We start from the raw sequence: 22258 nt of genomic DNA, 5'->3' as shown, positions 1-22258 counted from the left end.
CTCTTTTTTTAACATGGAAAGGGAGCATGTTGTGTACATTGCTATGTTCAGTTGTTTTATTTTGCTTTTTTAACTTAAAATCTGCTCTCAAAGATATACTGTTATCAGTAAATAACTATATTGGGCTTTATTGATTGAGCAGGGGCATCATAGTTTATGTAACCAGTTTCTTCTTGATATTTACTTCCAGTCTTCTGCTATTGTTTTCAGTGCTGCAATAAATGTTCTTGTTCATGTCATTTCACACATGTATGAGTATATATGCAGGGTAAAAGTCTACAGATGTTATTACTGGGCCTAAGGACAATGAACTTGTAGTTTTGGTAGATAGTGCCCAATTGCCCTGTGTGGAGGATGTTCACCTCCCACCAGCAAAGTATTAATATGTTTCCTCACCCCCTTTCCCAAATAGTGTGTTAGCAAACTTTTGTCTTTACCAGACTGATGGTGAAAAATAACTTCTCAATGTAGTTTTAACTTGCATTTCTCTAATTATCAGTAAAGTTAAACCTTTTACCTTATGATTAACAGCTATTTTTCTCCGGTTTCATAAGATACCTTTTGCCCTTTTTTCTGTTGGGCTGGTGGTCTGATTTCTTACTTGATTTGCAAGAGTTCTTTATCTTTTAGGAAAATTAGGCCTTTGTGAAATGAATTGCAACTTTTCCCCCCTTGATGATATATCTTTTGACTTTTCTTATGGTGGCTTTGGATATATAGAAATATTCAATTTATTAAATTCACTTAACATAAATGATTCGGTTTTTTCCTTTATAAAGTAGTAGCCTCTGATTTTTGTGTATATCTAATAAGGCCTTTCCCTCTATGGATTATAAAAAAAATTTTTCATTTGTTGTACATTTTTATTGTTTTATAGATTTTTGATTCATTTGAAATTTGTCAGGTGTGAGATGTGGATACAAATTTATTTAATTTATTAAAGTAACAGGTTATCCATATGTCTTTGATCATACATTAAAATTAAATGCAAGTTGGGACAATATCAGCATTATATGATTTTTTTTTAATGAAGAGAAGCATATGATATCATAAACATGTAGACCTCATAACTAAGACAGGAATTATATGGCTAAACAAAGGAATAAAGGGAAGAAAGGCAAATCGTATTTAACTTTCTGAAGTCTGCTGCATGGTATGTGACTTCTCTGCAGTTGCTTTTAGATTTATGTACAAGTCAGCCCTGATTTTAAGAATATTACCCAAATTGGAATTCTCGTTAAGCTTGGGAATTTGCTCATTTGATAATTAACATAAATCAGATCCTCCCAAAGGTAGTACATTTATTGTAAACAGTAAATGGACTCATATTAATTAAAGAGGCAAGTGAATAAAAGGTCATGTGGCTGAGTCAAAGTTTAAAATTATTTGCATTAATGTCTCATGATAAATTCTGTATAGGATTACCTTTGTGCTAACTCAGTAAATTAATAGAAAACCATTTTACATCTAAAGTATTTCATAAAAAGTGAGCCAGGGAGACCATAGGTAGTTGCAGTAATTTAAGCAGGTGATCAAGAGTCTGAACCAGAACAACGGCCCGTAGAAACTATTAAGGAGGCATAAATGATAAGATTTGCCGATGGATTCTTTCAGTCATGCAGCACACATTTGCTAATCTCCTGCTACCATGGTAGGTGCTAAAGATACCAAAGTTTAATTTGCAGGCAGCTGAATGATTAGGAGGATTGTGATAGAGAATATAGGAGAAATAGCAGGTTTAAGGAATGATAGAGTTCTGTTTGGGATAGATTGCATTTGTTTTAAGATTTCCATTAAGCAGTTGAAATTTGGATCTGCAGTTTAAGAGGCTAGTGAGAATATGAGTTGTGTATGAAAGACTATCCTAGTAGAGTGATATTTAATTTAATGTAGGGTTAGGTGATGATGTTAGAGGGTTAGAGTAAGTTTTTGAGAGACTTGAGGGCCAAACCTTGGGAATACCTGTGTTCAGGGCTCAGGCAAAGAAAAGGAACCAGTGAGGGAGACACTGAAACTGATGAGGAACCAGGAGTGTGCAGTGTCAACCAAGTAAAGGGAGCACTTCAAGAAGTTGGAGTTTTACTGTAGAGGAATTGAGTTTAATTGAAAAAAGGGGAAATGGGTAAGTAACTTTGTGTTAATATGGAGAGCAATTTGGTTTGAGTAGTATGATGTTATATTGCAGTGGTCCTAGGAATCAGAGGAAAGACAGCAAGTTACTGATTAGGTTTTTAAGAAAGTCTCTGAGGTTATTCTTGAAGGGGTGTAGGGCCTGATTATTGTGGTGGTGGTGGTTTTTTGCAAGGAGAAGCAAGAGTAAGAGGGTGGATGAGGAGAAGGTAGAGAGGAAGGTACAGGGCTGTCTTAAAGCAGAGGAGCAGTACTTGTAGGAGGCCACATTAGCTGGCCTCTGTCTTTGTAAAGCAGCTGTCTCTGCTGAGAATAGATCGGGGTGATTCTGTGGTTAGAAAGCTTGAGGGGAATGATACAGTGCAGTCTGTCTCAAACTAATGGAAAGAAGAATTCTTAACTGTGGCCTACTGCATACCCTCCTTTACCCACCCTTACCAGCTTGGCTCCATGGGGGATTGGCTGGAAGCAGCTGTGGCAAGTGCAGTCTCTTTGAAGACTTGAGTTCTGTCAGTTCGTGCAAAATTCGCATTTTATTCTTTAGAACATCCATGGTTGTTTAAGTATATATATGTCTAACTTTTTTCCCTCTCAGATGTTCAAATGTAAAAGTAAAGTTTATTCTTCAGAAAAATTGTGCCATGCAGATATGGCTTCAGATAACCAAGATGAAATATCCCAGTTTGAGAAGTGCTGATGAAGGTATCACTTGGGAATATGGGGAAGGATTGCTGAGCAGTGCCAGTTGGTAGTGTGTGTGTGTGTGTGTGTGTGTGTGTGTGTGTGTTTTATCTTTTCTTTTTAATTTTTTCATTGTGTCATTACACTGACCATAGGAGTCATGAAAATATTCAGAAGTTGAGAATCACATAATTGGAAAGAAGTCTGTTTCTATTTTTTGATTTGAAATTTGAGAGAAAAAATACAAAGCTAATTTCATCTGCTTTGTTTCTTAATTTAAATGTTTTCAATATATATCAAGCAATTTTGTAAAATTATGCCTTATTGCTAAATTAGAGATTGGAGTGAAAGAATAGACTAAGAAAAAAGATTGAGCTATGAGTTGGAGAGGACTGTCAAAGGGGGAAGGACAGATGACAAGACATAAACTTTGATATAGGTAAGAAATGAGCAGGAATTAGATGCACAGAGAAGAAACAGGGAAGATTCCCTGTTGTAATATGTTCATGTTACACATTGCTGTTACTTTTTTTTTTTTTTTAAATACAGGAGTTCATTTTGTGCTCATGAGTTCCTAAACTTTTTGCAGCTTCCTCCTGTATTACAGCACCTGATCCGATTTAGGATAGGCCAAAGGGTCATCCCACGTAGGTTCTTACAGGTCTTGTCTATATTTTCACTAGTTTCGGGAACTTTTAAGATCTACCTGTCAAGAATTGGACCAAACACTGTTGATCTGAAACAAATAGACTACCAGATATTTCTCCAGCAAAGATGGGTTTATTCAGAATCAGCAGAGAATTGCAATTTTGGGGGTATAACCACAGCAAGCCACGTGCAAGTTCCTGCAGGGCAAAGGAGGAGAATGCTTTTATAGAGAGGAAAAGGACTTGGGAGGGCTATAGTAAACAAAGAGTCCATGGCTTTTCATTGGCTGAGTCCTTGCCAGAAAAGAAGTCTTTCTTCTTCCTTTTGGGGTCCACTGTGGACACAGGGCATGAGAGCTACCCCTTCCAACAGTTGGTCTTCCAGCTCTACTTAATTGAGGTTTCTGTTTGTTTGTTTTCCATTTTAAACTTTTATTATTTTTTTAAATTAAAAAAAATTTTTTTTATTGAAGTATATACTCAGTTACAATGTGTCAGTTTCTGGTATACAGCATGTCCCAGTCATGCATACATATACACATATTCTTTTTCATTAAAGATTATTATAAGATATTGAATATAGTTCCTTGTGCTATACAGGGGAAATTTGTGTTTTTGTCTTTTTTTTTTAAATATCTATTCAGTTGTGGGGTAAAATGGAAAGAGTGATTTCCAAACCTTTTTTTAACATTGAATTTTGTTTAAATATCATCTTACACAGAAGTATAAACAAATAAAACTTACTAGTACAGACCTGGTTGCAGCTGGAGACTTTCCCTCCCATGCCTCTATCCCTGATGAACACCAGATTAAGTGACTAAATTTAGCTCTAAACCTCTTATTTTTCTTGTAATGTTTTTCATTCCTTTCCAAAATCTCAACACTTGGACATTCTTGGAGTTTTTTTCTTTCCTTCTTAATAGAATTGTAAAATACTACAGCAGGAGTGACCTTGGTAATTTTTTATAGTTCAGATTCCTTAATCTATGGGGTAAGGATAGACTTCAGATTCTCTGAAGTCTCTGAAATTATTTATAGCTATTATAAAATATTTGCTATATCCCTGTGCTATACAATATATCCTTGTAGCTTGTTTATTTTATACATAGTAGTTTGTATCTCCTAATTTCCTACCCCATCTTACCCCTCCCCCTTCCTTCTCCGTACAGGTAGCCGCTTGTTCTCTATGTCTGTGAATCTGTTTGTTTTTGTTACATTCACTAGTTGGCTTTATTTTTTAGATTCCACATATATGTGATAACATACAGTATTTGTCTAACTTATTTCACTAAACATAATACCCTGTAGGTCCATCCGTGTTGTTGCAGATAGCAAAATTTTCGTTCTTTTTTTATAGCTGAGTAATACTCCATTGTGTATATATACCACACTTCTTTATCCATTCGTCTGTTAATGGACACTTAGGTTGCTTCCATATCTTGGCTATTGTAAATAATGCTGTGAACATTTGGGTGCTTGTATCTTTTCGAATTAATATTTTCATTTTCTTCAGATAAATATCCAGGAGTGGAATTGCTGGATCATATGGTAGTTCTATTTTGGGTTTTTTTTGATGGACCTCCATACTGTTTTCCACAGTGGCTGTACCAATTTACCTTCCCACCTTCCTTTTTCTCTACATCCTCACCAACATTTGTTATTTGTGTTCTTTTGATAATAGCCATCTAACAGGTGTGAGGCAATAGCTCATTGTGGTTTTGATTTGCATTTCTCTGATCATTAGTGATGTTGAGCATTGTATATGTCTTTTTTAGAAAAGCATCTCTCCAGGTCTTCTGTCCATTTTTTAATCATGTTTTTTTTTTCGATGTTGAGTTGTATGAGCTGTCTATATATTTTGGATATTATCAGTCATATCATTTGAGTATGTTGTCTTTTCATTTTGTTGATGGTTTCCTTTGCTGTGCAAAAGCTTTTAAGTTGAATTAGGTCCAATTTGTTTATTTTTGCTTTGTCTCCTTTGCCTTAGGAGACAGATCCAAAAAAATATTGCTATAATTTATGTCAAAGAGTGTTCTGCTTATCTTTTCTTCAAAGAGTTTTATGTTTCCTGTCTTACATTTAGATCTTTAATCCATGAAGTCTCTGAAATTATATGCAGAATTTTTTGTTTGTGATTTTTCCCTCCTTAGGGAAAAGGTCCAAAGTCTTCATCAGATGCTACAAAAGATCCATTACCCTGTTTGATCTGGTTCATCTGTGACAGTTACACCATCCATTAAGTACTTCATGAAAGCAATTATGCCTCTTACAAAGTTGATGCTAAATCCTTCTACACTTTAGTATTTACTTGTTAATGGATTCCTGCTCTTCCCCACTAAACTGGTTACCATTTTCTATTTCCAGTCCTAGACATATCCCTGGACCCCAGTTAGAACCTTTCGTTTAGCTAGTGCTTCTTAAATTGTGATGGGCATTCAAGTCATCTGGAGAACTGTTATAATTAATATTCTGAGTCAGTAGATCTGTATTTCTAACGAGTTCCAGGTGGTACTGTTCACGGACCACAATTTGAGTAGTAGAGAGCTATCTATATATATATCTTGAGGGGAAAGGTCTTGTGCCTAGTAGTGGCTGTTGCGTAGAACCCAGTACATTTCCCTTTTCCCATTTATTAGTTATTGGTTCATTCTTTGATTTTCCTATAGCCTATAAATGCCAAGAATTTATCAGGCATTAAACTACTTGATGGGAATATATAGATAATTAAGTGTAAGTCCTACCTTTCTTGAACTAGTTTTTAGTCTTGTTTGCATATACTACATGTTTTCAGCTACATTAAAATGAGTAAATAGAAAGGAAACATCAAATTTGTCATCTGTTAGTATTTAGGATTATTGGTTTATTTTCCCCATTTCTATTAGAATACACATATACATCTTCCATAAAAAGGAATTTTTATTTCAAGCATTTTACAAAAATGACAATAAATAAAATGATCTGTGGTTCTAGTAGACTTTCTCATGCAACTTTTGTGCAAATTATTGAATTTTATGATGCACTTCATGTTTCTGTACAGATGTCTTTTTCTGTTAAAATAGTGTCACGTAATCAAGTGTGTTTATCAGAATCATCCATGTGGTGGTGGGAAATATACATTCCTCAGCTCTATCCCAGAGATTGTGATTAGGTAGATCAAGAGCAGGGTCAGCATCCGTAGTTTCTAAAAGCTCCATAGTTGGTTTAAATACACACCCTAGCTGAGAAGGTTGTCTGTAAGCAGAAGCTGTTTTGTATGATCCTTACCTTGCTCTTAGCAGCAGCAGATATAAACTTTTGAGTCAGAGAAAATAAATGCAAACATAGATCTGTACGTTGTTGAAAAGCTAGCTAGAAATAAAACCTTGTAAAAGATTTTACATTTAATAATATTCCATATCTATTTCATGATGTTTTTGGTTTTGTCTTTTTCTTCTTAGTGAGTGGAGTGCCATAGAAAAAGAAATGGGTGATGGATTGCAGAGTGCTGGTCATCATATGGATGTGTAAGTACCTAGGGAGTTGAAGGCAAAACCTGAGGTGACATTTAGTGGTGCAATGTTAGTGATTCTTCTGTTCTTCTCTTTTTATACAGTTTGCTGGCATTTATATTGTGCTCTGTGTATACAGATTAGACTTAAAGAAGTTTATCTCAGGGGATGCAAGGTTAGTTTAACGTTGAAAAATCAATCAGTCCAGTCCACGTATTAGCAGAATAAAGAAGAAAACCAGTATGTTCATTTCAATACATGTAGAAAAAGCATTTCAACATCCAGTCACAGTAAAATTCTCATCAAACTAGGAATATAAAGAATTTCCTCAGTCTAAAACTTATAGCTAATATCATACTTAACAGTGAAATATTGATGCTTTCTCGTAAAATCAGGAACAAGGCGAGGTTTTTTGCTCCCACCACTTCTATTAAACGTGGTACTAGAAGTCCTGGTCAGTACAGTGATGCAAGAAAATCAGAGGCATACGTCTTAGAAGGAAAGAAGTAAAACTGTTTTTATTTGCAGTTAACAGGATCTTTTACATAGAAATCCATAAAGAATTAACCAAAAATGTTATAGAACTAATAACTAAATTTAATAAGGGTGCATGATACATAATAAATCAATGTATAAAAAATTAATTGTTTTATATACTAGCAACAATTGGAAAATAAAAACTTAAAAACAGTGCTGTTTATAATAACATCAAAACAGAATACTTACAGATTAATTTAATGGAATTAAATTACTCTACACTGAAAACTATATATAAGCATGGCTGGGAGAAAGTAAAGGCCTAAATAAATGGTGAAATAAACCATGTGCATGGATTGGAAGACTTAGTAGTGTCAGTATGAATCGCAATCCCAGTCACTCCAGTGACTTTTTTATAGAAATTGGTAAGCTGATTTAAAGTTTATTTCATTATTCTTTCTACGGATTTTGTAGCCCTTTTTGTAATATCTTTGAACAGAAGATATTAGAGTGCTTCTTAAGATACCTTAAGAAGGACCATTTTTTGTTTGTTTCATTTTTTTAATTTACAAGCCCTTGCTGATCAAAATATTTTGGTAAAATTCAATAAAACTGTCATGATAATTAAAAATTGCTATGGGGGAGTAAAAATTAGGAGTATGGGATTAACATACAAATTACTATACATAAAGTAGATAAGCAGCAAAGGTTTACTATTTAGCACAGGGAGTTACATTCAGTATCTTGTAATAACCTATAATGGAAAATAATCTGAAAAAGTCACGTGTATGTATAACTGAATCACTTACTTTACTGTATACCTGTATACAGAACCTAACACAATATCATTAATCAACTATACTTCAAAAAAAAAAACTGCTGTAAAATGTTTCTAAATGCTTATTTATACTTCATGTACTTTTGTCACTGATGAGCAGCAAGTGATCTGCGGACCAGCTTTGAATAGCCCTTCTTTAGAACATTGATACTTGTGTCCTGCTAAAAGTTACTCTATGCAATGTTTCTTTTTAAACAGGTATGCATCTTCTATTGATGATATTTTGGAAGATGAAGAACATTATGCAGATCAGTTAAAGGAGTATCTTTTTTATGCAGAAGCACTGCGGTAAGTATAATGAATGTCTCAGACGCAGCCCTGTGGCTGGTCACCACTCCCTTCATATGCTGCTCTAAAATAAAGATAGTAAGGTGATTTTTAAATGAGTTCATTCCTCCAGATGTTGAATGAGGTCTCATTGTGTCCCTGTGTATTGAAAAGTGCTAGAGATAGAAATTTAAGAAGAACCCTGTGTTTGAAGCACATTGATAAAACCTGTTAATCGGGTCTGTCTGTAGATTGTTCTTTTACTTTTTCCATCTTGAAGATTGGAAGCAAAGTACAGATTGAGTGTGGGTAGTATGCTCTGTCACTAGGTTGTATATTATTTAAATTCTGTAATTTTTCCCGTACCTCCATATTTTATCTCCTTAGTGAGGTTGTAAAACTTCTTAATATCAGGACTTTGTCTTCTGTTTTTGTGTGTATGTGTATGTGTTTTAAGTTTTTTCCATTTTAAATTTATTTATATATTTATATCACAATATATTTTTTAAATTGAAATATAGTTGATGTACAATATTATGTTACAGGTATACAATATAGTGATTCACAAATTTTTAAAGGTTATAATCCATTTGTAATTATTATAAAATGTTGGCTGTATTCCCCATGCTGTGCAGTACATCCTTGTAGCTTATTTTATACCTGATAGTTTGTGTCTCTTAATCCTCCACCTTCATCTTGTCCCTCCCACTTCCCTCTCCCCACTGGTAACCACTGGTTCCTTCTCTACATCTGTGAGTGTTTCTTTTCTTTTCTGTTATAGTCACTAGTTTATTGTGTTTTTTTAGATTCCACATGTAAGTGATACCTTACAGTACTTGTCTTTCTCTGTCTGACTTACTTCACTTAGCGTAATGCTCTCCAAGTCCATTCATGCTGTACACCAGAAACTAATACAATATTTTAAATCAACTGTACTTCAATTAAAAAGCAAACAAGCAGCCAACCTATGTAAAATAAGGGTAGAAGAACTGAACAGACATTTTTCCAAAAGAGGAAATGCAGATGGCCAACAGGAACATGAAAATTTGCTCAGTATCACTAATATCAGGGAAATGCAAATCAGAATTACAATGAGACATCATCTCACACCTGTCAGAATGGCCATAATCAAAAAGAACACAAATAACAAATGTTGGCAAGGATGTGGGGAAAAGGGAACCCTTGTACACTGTTGGTGGGAATGTAATTTGGTGCAGCCACTGTGGAAAACAGTATATATGGAGGTTTCTCAAAAACCTAAAAATAGAACCACCATATGGTGTCTTCTGTTTTTATGGTATCTCCTGCAAAACCAAACAGAATTCTCTGGGAGATTAGTCCAGATTGGAAAAATGAATCATTTTCCTGTCACTTTTTAAATTATTTTAAAAATTCTGTTAGTAAAACAGAGGAGCAGTATTCCTTTAGCTGTTCAGTAGCTGATATGAAAACATCACATTGTTAGCCTTTTTCCTTCTGGAGCTTTGAGTAGTAAGAAGTTACATCAAGGTATTTTCAAGTTACCAAGTAAAGAAAGTTGCTGAACACAGTGGAATTCTCTGTTGCTCTTAAAACTTGTAGAAAAGATTAATGTGTACAGATACAGAAACATGTCTGTGGTATATAGTTAAGAAAGAAAAGGTGTAGAATCAGTGGGGGAGAGGTGTGGATATGTATATTTGTGAGTGCCTAGCTAAAGTCTGGAAGGATATACACCGTCTATTAACATGAATTATATCTAGACAGTGGGACTGGGAGAAAAAAGAGGGTTCTTGAAACTTTTATTTTGTGCATTCCTGTATTAGAGTCTTTTTTTTTTTCCAGTGAGCATGAGTTACTTTTATGATGCTAAAAACTAATAGACATTTCTAAATAAAAAAGAAGAAAGCTTTGAGGTAATATCTTTTAAAACAGTACTCAGTTATTTGAGATTATAGCATTAGTTCCTATATTATAGAAAAGAATTTTTTCAATGTATGTGATAATGGTATTTTTATTGAAAAAAATGTTGCAAGTGTCTAGAAAACAACCTTTAAAAAATTTTTTTTAATGAAGGTGTAGGGGATTGAACGAACCCAGGACCTTGTGCGTGCTAAGCACACACTCTACTACTGAGCTATACTCTGCCCTTGCAAACAACCTTTATTGTTTTAAGTATATATAAAGTTTTTATGCTTAGGTTCTGCCAGATTAAATTTTTAATGTTGGGCTACTACATTTTAAACTTGAAAATCCTGAGTATACAAGTTCTGACCATAGTAAGACATTGTGAATGCCTCCCCTTCCTCCCTCCCCCCCCAAATTAACATGTTAATAGAGAAACCACAAAAATTAAATGGCAGCACTTTTTTTTCAGGGCTGTGTGCCGGAAACATGAACTTATGCAATATGACTTGGAGATGGCTGCTCAGGACCTAGCATCCAAGAAACAGCAGTGTGAGGAACTGGCAACTGGGGTGAGTGTGCTTCCACTTAGGTCTCTGGTGTTATTATAGCAGACCTTAAATGGAGTGGGCTGCAGGATGCTGTAGCTTTTACAGGGGAATGATTTGTAGGCGGCTTCATAATTCTTTTGGTTGTGATCTTGAAAAAAAAAATGTTAAGCCATTAAAACATACATAGTATTATAAGAAATTTTGCTAATATTACTCTGAAGAGTCATTTCATTTTCTGATTAAGTCCTAGTGAGAAAACACTATTTTTTAGGATTGAAATAATGATCTTTGGTCAGGTTTAATTTTACCAGGTATATTATAGAAATCTTAGTTAACTTTGAAAAGCTTTTCCCTGTTAGAATCAGTGCCTCTCTTCTAACAAGGAGCTTTTTCTGTACTTTACTTTTTTTTTTGGTGGTGGAGGGGGTTGGATTTTTATTCACAGAAATACATATCCATAGACAGAGGCAGTCTCAGAAGGCAAGAGAGGCAGCCTGTGTACTTTACTCTCAATTGAATGCTTACAGTGAGTAATTGTGAAGAAAATTCCATATTTATTGTATTAGACTTAGGTCATTTTTATAATCAGCTTTCTACTGTCCAGCTATTCCATTGGAGTAAAGTAGCTGTCATGGTGAGCACACATAATATGGAAATAATGAAGCAGTGACAGTTGCCACCATTTATAAGTCATTTCATAATCAACAAGTACTGTACTTTTAAAAGTGCTGTTGGGCTACCCACCTGCGATGTGTATGAAAAGTTATAGATATAGGTGGGAAAAGATCTTTGACCATGAAACAGGGAACTTGGTTCTCTACTCCTACACGTGAAGGGTAAAGTGTTTCCCTCAGTAAACTACAGAGAATGAGGAAATGTTAAAGCAGTGAAGCTTAAGGCTTGGGTTTAGACATCTTGTTTTATCAATAGATACCCAAGTTTCAGTGTGAGTTTTGCAGGTTTTTAAGTTTCTTTACTTTGGTTTATTTCCATTGTTACTTGTTGAATTTTATCTTTTTTATGTCAGAGTAATTTTTAAGAGTATGACTACTAACATAAAGAAATAACTTGCCTGTACTTCACCATGGAAGTTTTCCATGTGATGAAAAAACTCAGAACTTTTCCCTTTTTGACTCTTCCATATTTTCCAGTCTTAGAAATTGTATTAGTAGCCCCCTGGTTGTAAGGCTTATGGTGCTTCTGTTTGAGCTAGCAGAGAGATGGCTAAAGTTTCTATTTCCCTTTTTAAAAAAATTTTTCAGTTGTGGTAAAATGTATAGTACATAAAATTCATCATCTTAACCATTTTTAATAGTAAAGTTCAGCAGTAGTAGGTACATTTACGTTGTTGTGCAACCAACCTGCAGAACTCTTTTCATCTTGCAAAACTGAAACTCTGTATGTATTAAATTTTTATCAGCTATTAGTTTCCCTCTCCACCCAGCCCCTAGCAGCCATCATTCTGTCTCTGTGAACTTCACTACTCTGGATACCTCATATAGGTAGACTCATGCAGTATTTGTCCTTTTGTGACTGGCTTATTTCATTTAGCATAATGTCCTCAAGATTCATCTGTGGCATAGCATGTGTCAGAATTTCCTTCCTTTTTAAGGCTGAATAATACATCAGTTTATGTATGTTGTTTATCTGTTTCTATTTCATTTTAGACCGTGAGAACATTTTCTTTGAAGGGAATGACTACCAAGCTCTTTGGTCAAGAAACTCCAGAGCAGAGAGAAGCCAGAATAAAGGTGCTAGAAGATCAAATAAGTGAAGGAGAACAACAGCTTAAGTCTAAAAATCTGGAAGGCAGGTAAAAATGCTGAGATGTTTAACAAAGTTAGACATGGAGGCTATGTGGCAGATTGTTTATGACCATTCCCAGCTTCTTCAGCATCCCTGGATATAGCCTAGTCTTCCGAAATGCAGTGATTGGATTCCTAAGAAATTTTAGTCAAAACTCATGTTATATAGAAACAATTGTTTTAGGGTGGGAGAAAGAGGAAGAAGAAAGCTTTGAGCTTCATAATATTATTCTCCTGCACTTTTCATGATTTCTATCCTTTGCACATTCCCTCTGCCCTTTCTTTTTGTGCGTTAAAAGCCTGATCATTCTTCAGTGCCCGGCTCTTTTGTTACTTCCCTTGGGAAGCCTCCTCTTCTCTGCACAGGCTTTCATAGCGCTTCGTGCCCCTGTAGCATGGCACTTCTGTACTGAGTGGTTGGTTGTATGGTCTGGCTGTCCTGGGCTACATTACAAGCCCTTCAAAGTCAGTGAGTGTGTCATTTTTCATCTTTATGTCCCAACACCTGGCATAGGGCTTGGAATGTATATTTCTGGAAATTCAGTTCTCAAAGATCTGCCGTGACTGTTGGGCTCATTTTTCTTTTTGTTGTTTTCATCTGACAGTCATTGGGTAGACCAAGGCAGACCAAGAGTGTGTCATTGATTTGGAGGTGGTTTTGTTAATTTTTAGAACTGCAGGCATCAAGTAAGTCAAAATAAACTTTCATGAATAGAGTTAAAAAGACAAATGTCTCTCAGAATTTTTATAACTCTAGTTGTCATTTAAAGCAAGTCCATGATAAATGTGATACATAATCCATCTTGTGGAAAAGAATACATGTTTTCCAGTGACCCGAGGAAGGCAGATTCATATGGTATCTCTTAGGCTGTGAGCTGCTTCACAGAGCCATTCACATCTGTTTTATGGGAATAATCTGAAGCTGGAATTCTTGTGGCAAAAATAGAGATTATTAAAATGTAGAAATATATATGATTGTCTGCTTTTTTTTCCCCACTATAATTTTTAGGAAGAGAAAAATAGAATTATCTTATACAAGTAATAGCTTTTCGTTCTATGTTGACAAGTAAAAACCCAACTTAAATGAGAAGTGGTGATTTGAGTTTATAATATATAGTTTACTTAATCTAAGTAAGAATAATAATGACTTTACCTTTTTATTTTAGAGAATTTGTCAAAAATGCTTGGGCTGATATTGAACGCTTCAAAGAACAAAAGAACCGTGATTTAAAGGAGGCCCTCATAAGCTATGCAGTCATGCAGATCAGTATGTGCAAAAAGGTAGGTTTTGGTTTTAGTGAAGGTACACGTATATTCACAGATGCCTACGAATTTCTTAAAACCAATTTCTCTTATTTGGACCAGAGTATTCATTGTTTGCATTTTTAAAACCCATTCCTCTCCTCTTTCAGAATGTTTCCCAATTTTTCTACTTAGTTTTGAAAGAAGTGTCATAACCAAATTATCTGTTACTGAGTCTCCACTTATCCAAAGTTCCAAATTTGTATGCCCCATTTATAACTTGTATTTGAAAATATGTACTAACAGCATTACTTTGTTTATATGATGTTCTTGGACAGAGCAGTAAAATACCATTCCTGACAGTAATGTATACTTTGATTGGAAAATAGTTTAACCATTATTTTGGGAAAATGTGGTTATAACATGTTTTTCTGTCAGAGTAGATCCTTTATGTAGCTGATATCTGGTATAAGATACAAACATTGAAGCTTATTCTGTTTAAAATAAATATTTTGGCAATGCTGGAAATCATTCTAAAATGGTGTTATAAGAACAAAATATGTAATATTAACTTCTTTTTTATAACCCAAGATCCAGTTGTGACCACCAGTCAATACCAGTCCTTTACATTTGTCTAACACTTCACAATTTATTGAGCCATTTAACATGTTATCTCGGTAAATCATATAGTAAGATGGATTACTGTATTTATGAAGACATTCTTAGAGGGAAAAATGACATTCATATAAACATTCTTAAGCCTTAATTTATCCAAAATGTGTACTTTCTGGCTCAGAACCATCACTTTCTCAGCCCTTTTTGACCAGCAGTAGTAACTGTAAAGAACAAAGCTATTTTGAGATAGAAATATCAGACTCACACACTAGTCAGTGGGCCAGATTTATCGTATGCCTCAGTGAAATTGTAAGTTACTTGGTGTTGTAGATCTTTGTGTCACTTAGATCTGGTCAACCTGCAAATGCTGAATGTCCTGAAAATGGTTGCATGTCCTGAAGTTTGGGGTGTTTTTGTCTCTGCTGCTGTCGTCCTGTCAGCTCTTCTGCTTCTTCCTGTTTACAGTCTTCTTTCTAATCTGCCTTTTTAAGTCTCAGGTGGTCTGAAAGATCAGAAAACAAAGGTTTGTAAAGTTGGTTTTGTTTTATTTTATTCCTATAAAATTCTCATTAACAAGCTCCTGTGATCTCCCATTTGCTTCTTTTCCAAAGTAGAACGTAGACTTTATATAATGGCTCGCAGGACTTTTCCCCCTACTTTGCTTAGGGTGAGATGGTTTAGGATGCTAGAAATTAATCTCTGAATAAAAAAGATATTACTGTAGGCATGTTTGAACATATTGTTGGATGTCTTGTGCATCTACTCATGTATCCTCAGATGATAACTGTAGTAAGCAAGAGTTTACTCACATGAGATTAATAAGGGTGTATGTTCACCTTATTTCTTGAGAATAGTCCTATAATGTTTCATCATGTTTTATTTTCTTCCCTAAGTGGAATAGATTTTTATATTTGAGAATCTATGGTGCTTTTTTCTTTTTATTGTTTTTTTTTCTTACTTTTTTTTTTTTGAGTTATAGTCATTTTACAATGTTGTGTCAATTTCCAGTGTAGAGCACAATTTTTCAGTTATACATGAACATACCTATATTCATTGTCACATTCTTTTTCGCTATGAGCTACCACAAGATCCTGTATATATTTCCCTGTGCTATACAGTATAATCTTGTTCATCTATTCTACATATGCCTGTTAGTATCTACAAATTTCGAACTCCCAGTCTATCCCTTTAGAAACTTAAAATTATGAGAAGTCAAGATTAGCATCAGCATATGGGTATTTATATATTTCAAGCTATTTTTATCTTTTTAAATTAAAAAAGTTAATTACCATAAAAATAACATACATGCTCATTGCAGAAAATTCAAATAAGCCAGAAGCATATTAAATAAAAATTCTCCCCCTCTTCCCCCAGATCCCTTTTTGAAAACTCATTACTGTTACAGTTTCATGTGTATCTTTTCAGACTTATTTGTACAAATACAATTATTTAGAAAATAAACACTTTCCTTTTTCTCATAAAAACAGGATTGCATCATATATGCTAGTGTGTAGTTTTGTTTTTTTTTCATTTGCTGTCCTGTGGACATCTTACTGGGACAGTGCACGTAAGATCTATGTTATCCTTTCTAGCAATGAATACTCCATTAGATACTACTTTATCCAGGCAATCTGAGACATTTTAAAGGATTTTTGTAGGGTTTGTTTCTTTTTCTTTTTGTATTCCATCAGGGAGGAAAAAAGCTAAAAAGATTACTGATTTTTTTTTCTATTGTTTGAAACCTTGAAAAATATTGACTAATGTTTAAGTATTAAAGAAAGTATTCTTCATAAATTAGCAGGTATTGGAGAATATATGTCTTGTTTATTGAAAACATACCTTTATTTCTACCACTTCCTTAGATTTTACTGTTACATTTCACAAACATGCATTCTTGTTTAAACATATTAGGTATATTATAGCATATTAGTTTTTTGCTAATTAATCTGCCAAAACCATTGAGAGGGAGTTGATAATTTAGTACTTAATTGGTTTTTGTCAAAACATTAGTTATTAGACTAATAAACTAATAATACATTACTTTGTATTTGTTAGGATAATAAGGTTCTTTCTTTGGTTTCAAATATTATAAAATTTGGTTTATAGAGAAAATATGAATATGTCATATGAGTAAATAAGTTAGTTAGGAACCTGAAAACTCAAGTTTTTCAAAAAGAAGTTGTAGGAGTTCTTTCTCTGTTTTGAAGATAGACTCATACAAATGATTCTATTACTTTTTTCAAAAGTATTTGACATTCACTTATATTAGCTATTGCCAGAAATAGTGTCATATTTGCTGGACTTGTTAATTATTCCAAAATGCAAAACTTAACATACCATACCAGTAAGCCAAATACTGGCTTCCAGAATCCTTCCAAAGTCACATTTTAAAGTTTTTTTGGTTTTTGTTTGTTTGTTTTTAAAGGGAATTCAAGTTTGGACCAATGCTAAGGAATGCTTTAGCAAGATGTAATCCTGTGAAATAAATTTCTCTTCAATCAAAGTGCCCCAAAACAGAAGCACAAGTAAATTAAAAAATTTAAGTTGCTACCCAGTATACACAAAAATATATAAGTTGAGTAAATTTAATTTCCTTTAACTTGATTATAGTAGTGTTAATATAGCACAAAAAGGATGTATTTTAATGAAGATTAAATATTATAATTTGAGGTTTTGGGGACTGGTGCTGATTTTGAAATGTTAATTAGATAAATTATACCAACAAATCGTCAGGCTTCTGAACCAGTGACCAAATATCAAGATGTTAGGTAATTTCTAGATGTTTGTTTCAATGTTTGTTCAATGTTTCAGATCTGCTTATGCAGGGAGTTTTTTCCTCAGACTGGATTCTTATTTTTACTTGTTAAGACCCACTAATCTGTTATAGGTGGTTATTTTTTCTTGCCTTATAGTTGAGCTGTTTGATTTGACAAAGCTCAGCAGAAATTTAGTGTGAAATCTAGGAATTTTTCCCACATTCATTACTGCCCCTATAACATTTGCATACACTAGAAAATGCCTTCAACTTGTGTTTTACCTGAATTTTGATACTGGTCAAAATTTTTATACTGCCAACAAAGAAGACTCAACTTCTCAGATATATAGTGGAATACATTGTTATGATCTTGGAACTACTATATAGAAAGTTTTAAATGAGTATGTTATAGACAAGCATTAAATTCTCAAGTAATTCTTAACCTCAGTGATGAGCCTGAATTTACTCTGCTTAGCTCTCTACACATGGCATTTCAGGGTACAAGATGTAGCATTTCATTGTATAAGATAGATGTAGTGAACGTATGTGTTAGTATCTTCATTATTAACATCCTTCTTTTTTTACCGCTTGGCTGTAATTTTTGTAAAGATAAATTATATTTTTTTTTGTGCGTATTTTTGTGGTATATGTTCAGAAGCCAAGCACCCTTGGTATTTTGCTTGCTTTGCAGAACCCTACATGTGTACTCATTATTACTAATTATGTAAAAAAAGGAAATCTCCAGTACTGTTCAGCATTTGACTTTTTTATATGTTTAAAATGTTAAATTTTTGTGCTGTTTACCAAACTTATATAATAAATAAATGAAGTATTGTGTTGATTTTCACAGGATTTTTGTTATTTTAACAGTGGTCTGTACCTATTATATCTGATATAATATCTGATACCCTGTGGAAAAATAATATATGCCAGTTTATGTTTTGAAGTGTTTAATTGTATAAATTTGTCTTGTGCCAAAATGTTGGTTTTTTTAAACAATAAGATGCTGAAATGATACATGATTTTTATTAGAAACAAGTCATCTGTATCGGTACACATTTCATTCCATTGAATTTTATCATCTCTTGGCTCATGAACTAAAACAGCTTTCCATTTGGCATTTAAAAATCAAAAGCCTTTTTTCCCAGCCTAACCTTAGAGTAAATGTAAAATGTGTTCGATTTTTTTTACTAGCTGACTTGATTTGAGAAGTCTATTGATTACCTATGTTTTAAAAGATGAATTAGGAAAAATATTTTATTATCTTCTCTGAAATATACAAATATTCACATGGTTGTGTGTATATTTAAGTAGGAATATCTTGACATGGATTGATTTTGAAAAAGTTTCATTTAATAGCACAGTAATTCCTTTTAAAAAATTGTAAAGAAATTTTATGACAAATAATTTTTTATACTATCCAGAATAAGTATAAAGAAAATAATCTATATGCATTAACCCTTTCAGTATTTAAAAATCAGAACTCAAAATGAATTTTTTAAAGGGGGGAAGTTAGATATCCAAAAAATACACAAGCAATAACTAAAGAATGAGGACTGTCTCATTAAATACTTAGTAACAGAGGAAAATTTCACCTTGATAATGTTCTAGTGATGTAGTTGGTGTAGTCAAAGCATTAAAATTAGTTGAAGTCATACCTAACCTTCATTTACATCCAAAAACTTGGGTATGGATGAATGAGTCACTGGTAATTACAACGTAGCATCCAAAACAGGAACTGAGGGTTTTTAAAATTCAAATATCTTTAGAATAAACACATACCCAGCTTGGAATGGAATGAAAAACCAAGAGTTATGTAACAGGAATGGCAGGCTTTTTATATCCTTATAATCAGTTTTAGATTTATATGCATATTCTCTTCCAGGGTAGAATTTACTGATTCTCCTAAAGTTTTTTCCTTAAAAATATTTAGGAATTTCATTCAAGGTTGAAGAACCCAGTGGAATAAAGTAACATGGCCAAATCAGTAGAATTGTACTAGCTTCCTAAATTAATATAGCTTTAAATATTTATGTATTTGAAAGGATGGAAGAGACTAGGGGGGGAAAATGAACAAATTAAATTCAAAGTAGAAGAAGTATTAAAAATAAGAGCAAAAATCAGTGATATTGAAAACAGTATAAAGTTAACAAAGCCAGAAGCTGGTTCTTTGAGTTGGTAACTTTAATAAAGTTAAACCTCTAGCAAAACTGTATGGAAAAAGAAAAAGCACAGGTTATCCCTATCAGGGATAATCCCCAATGAAGGGGGGATGTTATAGTTCTTACAGACATTAAAAGGATAATAAGGAATATTATGGAGAACTGTAAACCCAATAAATTAGATGAAGTCACCAAATTCCTTGAAAAGTATAACTTACTAAAACTAATATGAGATGAGACCAAAAAATGGGACTAGCCTTATATCAAAGAAGTTTATTGGAAGATATAGCTCAGTGGTAGACCACATGCCTAGTATGCATGAGGTCCTGGGTTCAATCCCCAGTACCTCCATTAAAAAAATAAATAAATAAACCTAATTACTCCCCCCCCCCAATTATTATCAGAAATACTCCTACAAAAGAACTCCAGGTTCAGATGTCTTTATTAGTGGATTCTATGAAAGATTTAAGGAAGAAAAAGTTTTAATTCTATACATATTTTCAGAAAATAGGGAAAAGGAAATACTTTTTTTTAATGAGAAAAAAAATTTGTTAATGAGAACAAGTATCACCCTAATAACAAAACTGGCCAAAGATTTCAAGAAAAGAAAGTGGTGTATCTATATATATCATGAACATAGACGCAAAAATCATTAAACTATTAGCTAATTGAATCCCACAGTATGTAAAGAGCATAATACCTTATGACTAAGTAGCATTTATGTCAGAATGCAAGGTTGGTTTACAATTAAAAGAGTCAGTTACTATAATCTACCACGTTAACAGAATAAAGGAAGTACTTCATGATATTTTCAATACATGCAGACAGAGCATTTGACAATGATTCAAAACTCAGCAAACTAGAAATAGAAGGGAGCTTAGTCTTATAAAGGGCATCTGTGGAAAACCTACAGCTAACATCATACTTCATGTTGGGAAAGTTTAATCCATCACTGGGCAGCTGCCTGCTAGACAATATGTGTCCCCGTCCCCCACTCTCCTCCCACCAATGCTGAAATTCCTCTGACTTTCACCCAGCCGCCCTTCAGCCATCTCCCTCTCCTATTATTCCTGTGCTCATTTTTCTTAGAATATTTGTTGAACCTAAAGCAGATGATGCCTCATACTTGAAGCTCTAACAGGGAGTATGTTCACGAGGTGGGCGCTCAAAGTGCAGAAGTTTTAGGAAATCTGTTAATTAGCAGATGGTTATAAAATCAACCTCAGTTGAAGGTGAAACTAGTTGACTCAATAGCAACAGTGCAAATGAATAACACATCCCTTTCACATACCTGTGTGGTAGAAGCACCATCAGCAGAAAAGAAATTCCTAAATACTCAGTTGCTAAGGCCTTGATTTCAGACGATATCGCTAACATACATTGAATACTTAACCACTACACCTGAAACTGAGGTAGTGGAAACTTATTTTTCTTTTGGCTGCAAAGCTGTTTGGTGTATAGTGATATCTTTTTACAAATATGATTCCTATCATCTGCAGGTATGGGGGTATTCTTTATCTGATAGATTACCTTCTTTTCTTTGGGTAATTATTTCTTATATGTACTTCTTAAAAATTAGACTTCCGTAGACTTCCGTTATGTAAGTAATACATAATGACGCAAAATTTCAACAGTACCAAAATAAAGCAAAAAGTAGAAGGCTGCTATTCCAACCAACTGCAAAGTTATACCCTAAATGTAACCACTGTGAACCATTTAGTATCTCACCAGACATTTCCCAAGCATATAAGAAGCAGAGAAAAAGGTAGAAAATACACAATAAGCACATAAAGGCAAAAAAAAAAAAATCTGTTCCCCCATCCTCACCCAGTGAAGTAAAAGAGGTCAAATCAAAGACCCCATGGCATTAAAATCAAAGATCCTATAATATTGTAAATGATGAAGGACATACCAAAGTTTCTTGTAGATTGTGAAATTCATACTTGACATTTCAGGAAAACGTTAAAAATTTTTTTAATATATGAAGATGGTTAAAAAAAAATCCAAATGGTGCTATAGGCCTATACATGAAAAGTTGCACCCTCTCTTGTTCCCCACCCCCTGTCTCGCTGTTGCTCTCCACAGGGGTAGCCACTGTTGTTGGGTTCCTGTGCATCCTTCCTTCCAGAAGCAGTCTATCATATATATGTGTATACACCCACGCACACAAATGGGGGCATGCAGTGCATACTTAGACTATCTTGAAAAGTGCACCTTGTCAATATGTGTACCTCAATCACTTTTTGGCCATGCAGTATTCCATATAGACCATAATTTATCTACTTAGCCTCATATTGGTAAGTTTTATATCCTACCTAAAATGGTACATAGTGTATTTCCAATAATGTTGAGTGGACTTCATGGTCTCCTAATTCTTCTTTGAGCATGTAGTTCATTAGAAAAAGTCAGCTCTCGATTATCTATGAGAGGTGACCTGTGAGGATTTTCGTGTAGCGGCTCTGGCTGAGTTTCCAGCCCCAGCACTGGTCAAAATGAGACTGAGTGAGGAGTAGCATGTGTAACCGAAGCAGCGGCTGATGCAGGAGTGGTGGTGTATCCTAGAACACTCCTGTCTAATTTCATTCCCATGCTGGTTTTAAAATAATTTGGCAATGACCTACCATTTAGAATTGCCTACACTTTACCCATCCCCCATCCCCCACCCACAAAGTGAGCATAACCATGTTTTGTTTGTTCAAAGGGAAGAGCTATC

The 22258-nt window shown here is 34.0% G+C and overlaps 1 protein-coding gene and 1 non-coding gene across 2 annotated transcripts in view; both read left to right on the top strand.

Moving 5' to 3' along the window:
- The window catches only part of SNX4 (sorting nexin 4), a 51210-nt gene extending 32980 nt beyond the window's left edge, over positions 1-18230 (top strand). Inside the window, exons 9-14 of the mRNA XM_074365112.1 lie at positions 6899-6964; positions 8463-8552; positions 10888-10987; positions 12634-12779; positions 13938-14052; positions 17054-18230. Of these exons, the coding sequence (XP_074221213.1) occupies positions 6899-6964; positions 8463-8552; positions 10888-10987; positions 12634-12779; positions 13938-14052; positions 17054-17101 (565 nt within the window). The 3' untranslated portion in view covers positions 17102-18230. The remainder of the gene's footprint in view (positions 1-6898; positions 6965-8462; positions 8553-10887; positions 10988-12633; positions 12780-13937; positions 14053-17053) is intronic.
- A 1593-nt stretch (positions 18231-19823) lies between these two features.
- Positions 19824-19896, top strand: TRNAT-AGU (transfer RNA threonine (anticodon AGU)). Its single transcript has one exon. It is a non-coding gene; the product is annotated as a tRNA-Thr (tRNA).
- Positions 19897-22258: the final 2362 nt, after the last annotated feature.

The sequence above is a fragment of the Camelus bactrianus genome, chromosome 1 (assembly GCF_048773025.1).
Source record: "Camelus bactrianus isolate YW-2024 breed Bactrian camel chromosome 1, ASM4877302v1, whole genome shotgun sequence".
In the NCBI taxonomy this organism is placed as follows: Eukaryota; Metazoa; Chordata; class Mammalia; order Artiodactyla; family Camelidae; genus Camelus; species Camelus bactrianus.
The sequence above is the reverse complement of the archived record's forward strand: the minus strand, read 5'-3'. Positions and strand labels throughout refer to the sequence as shown.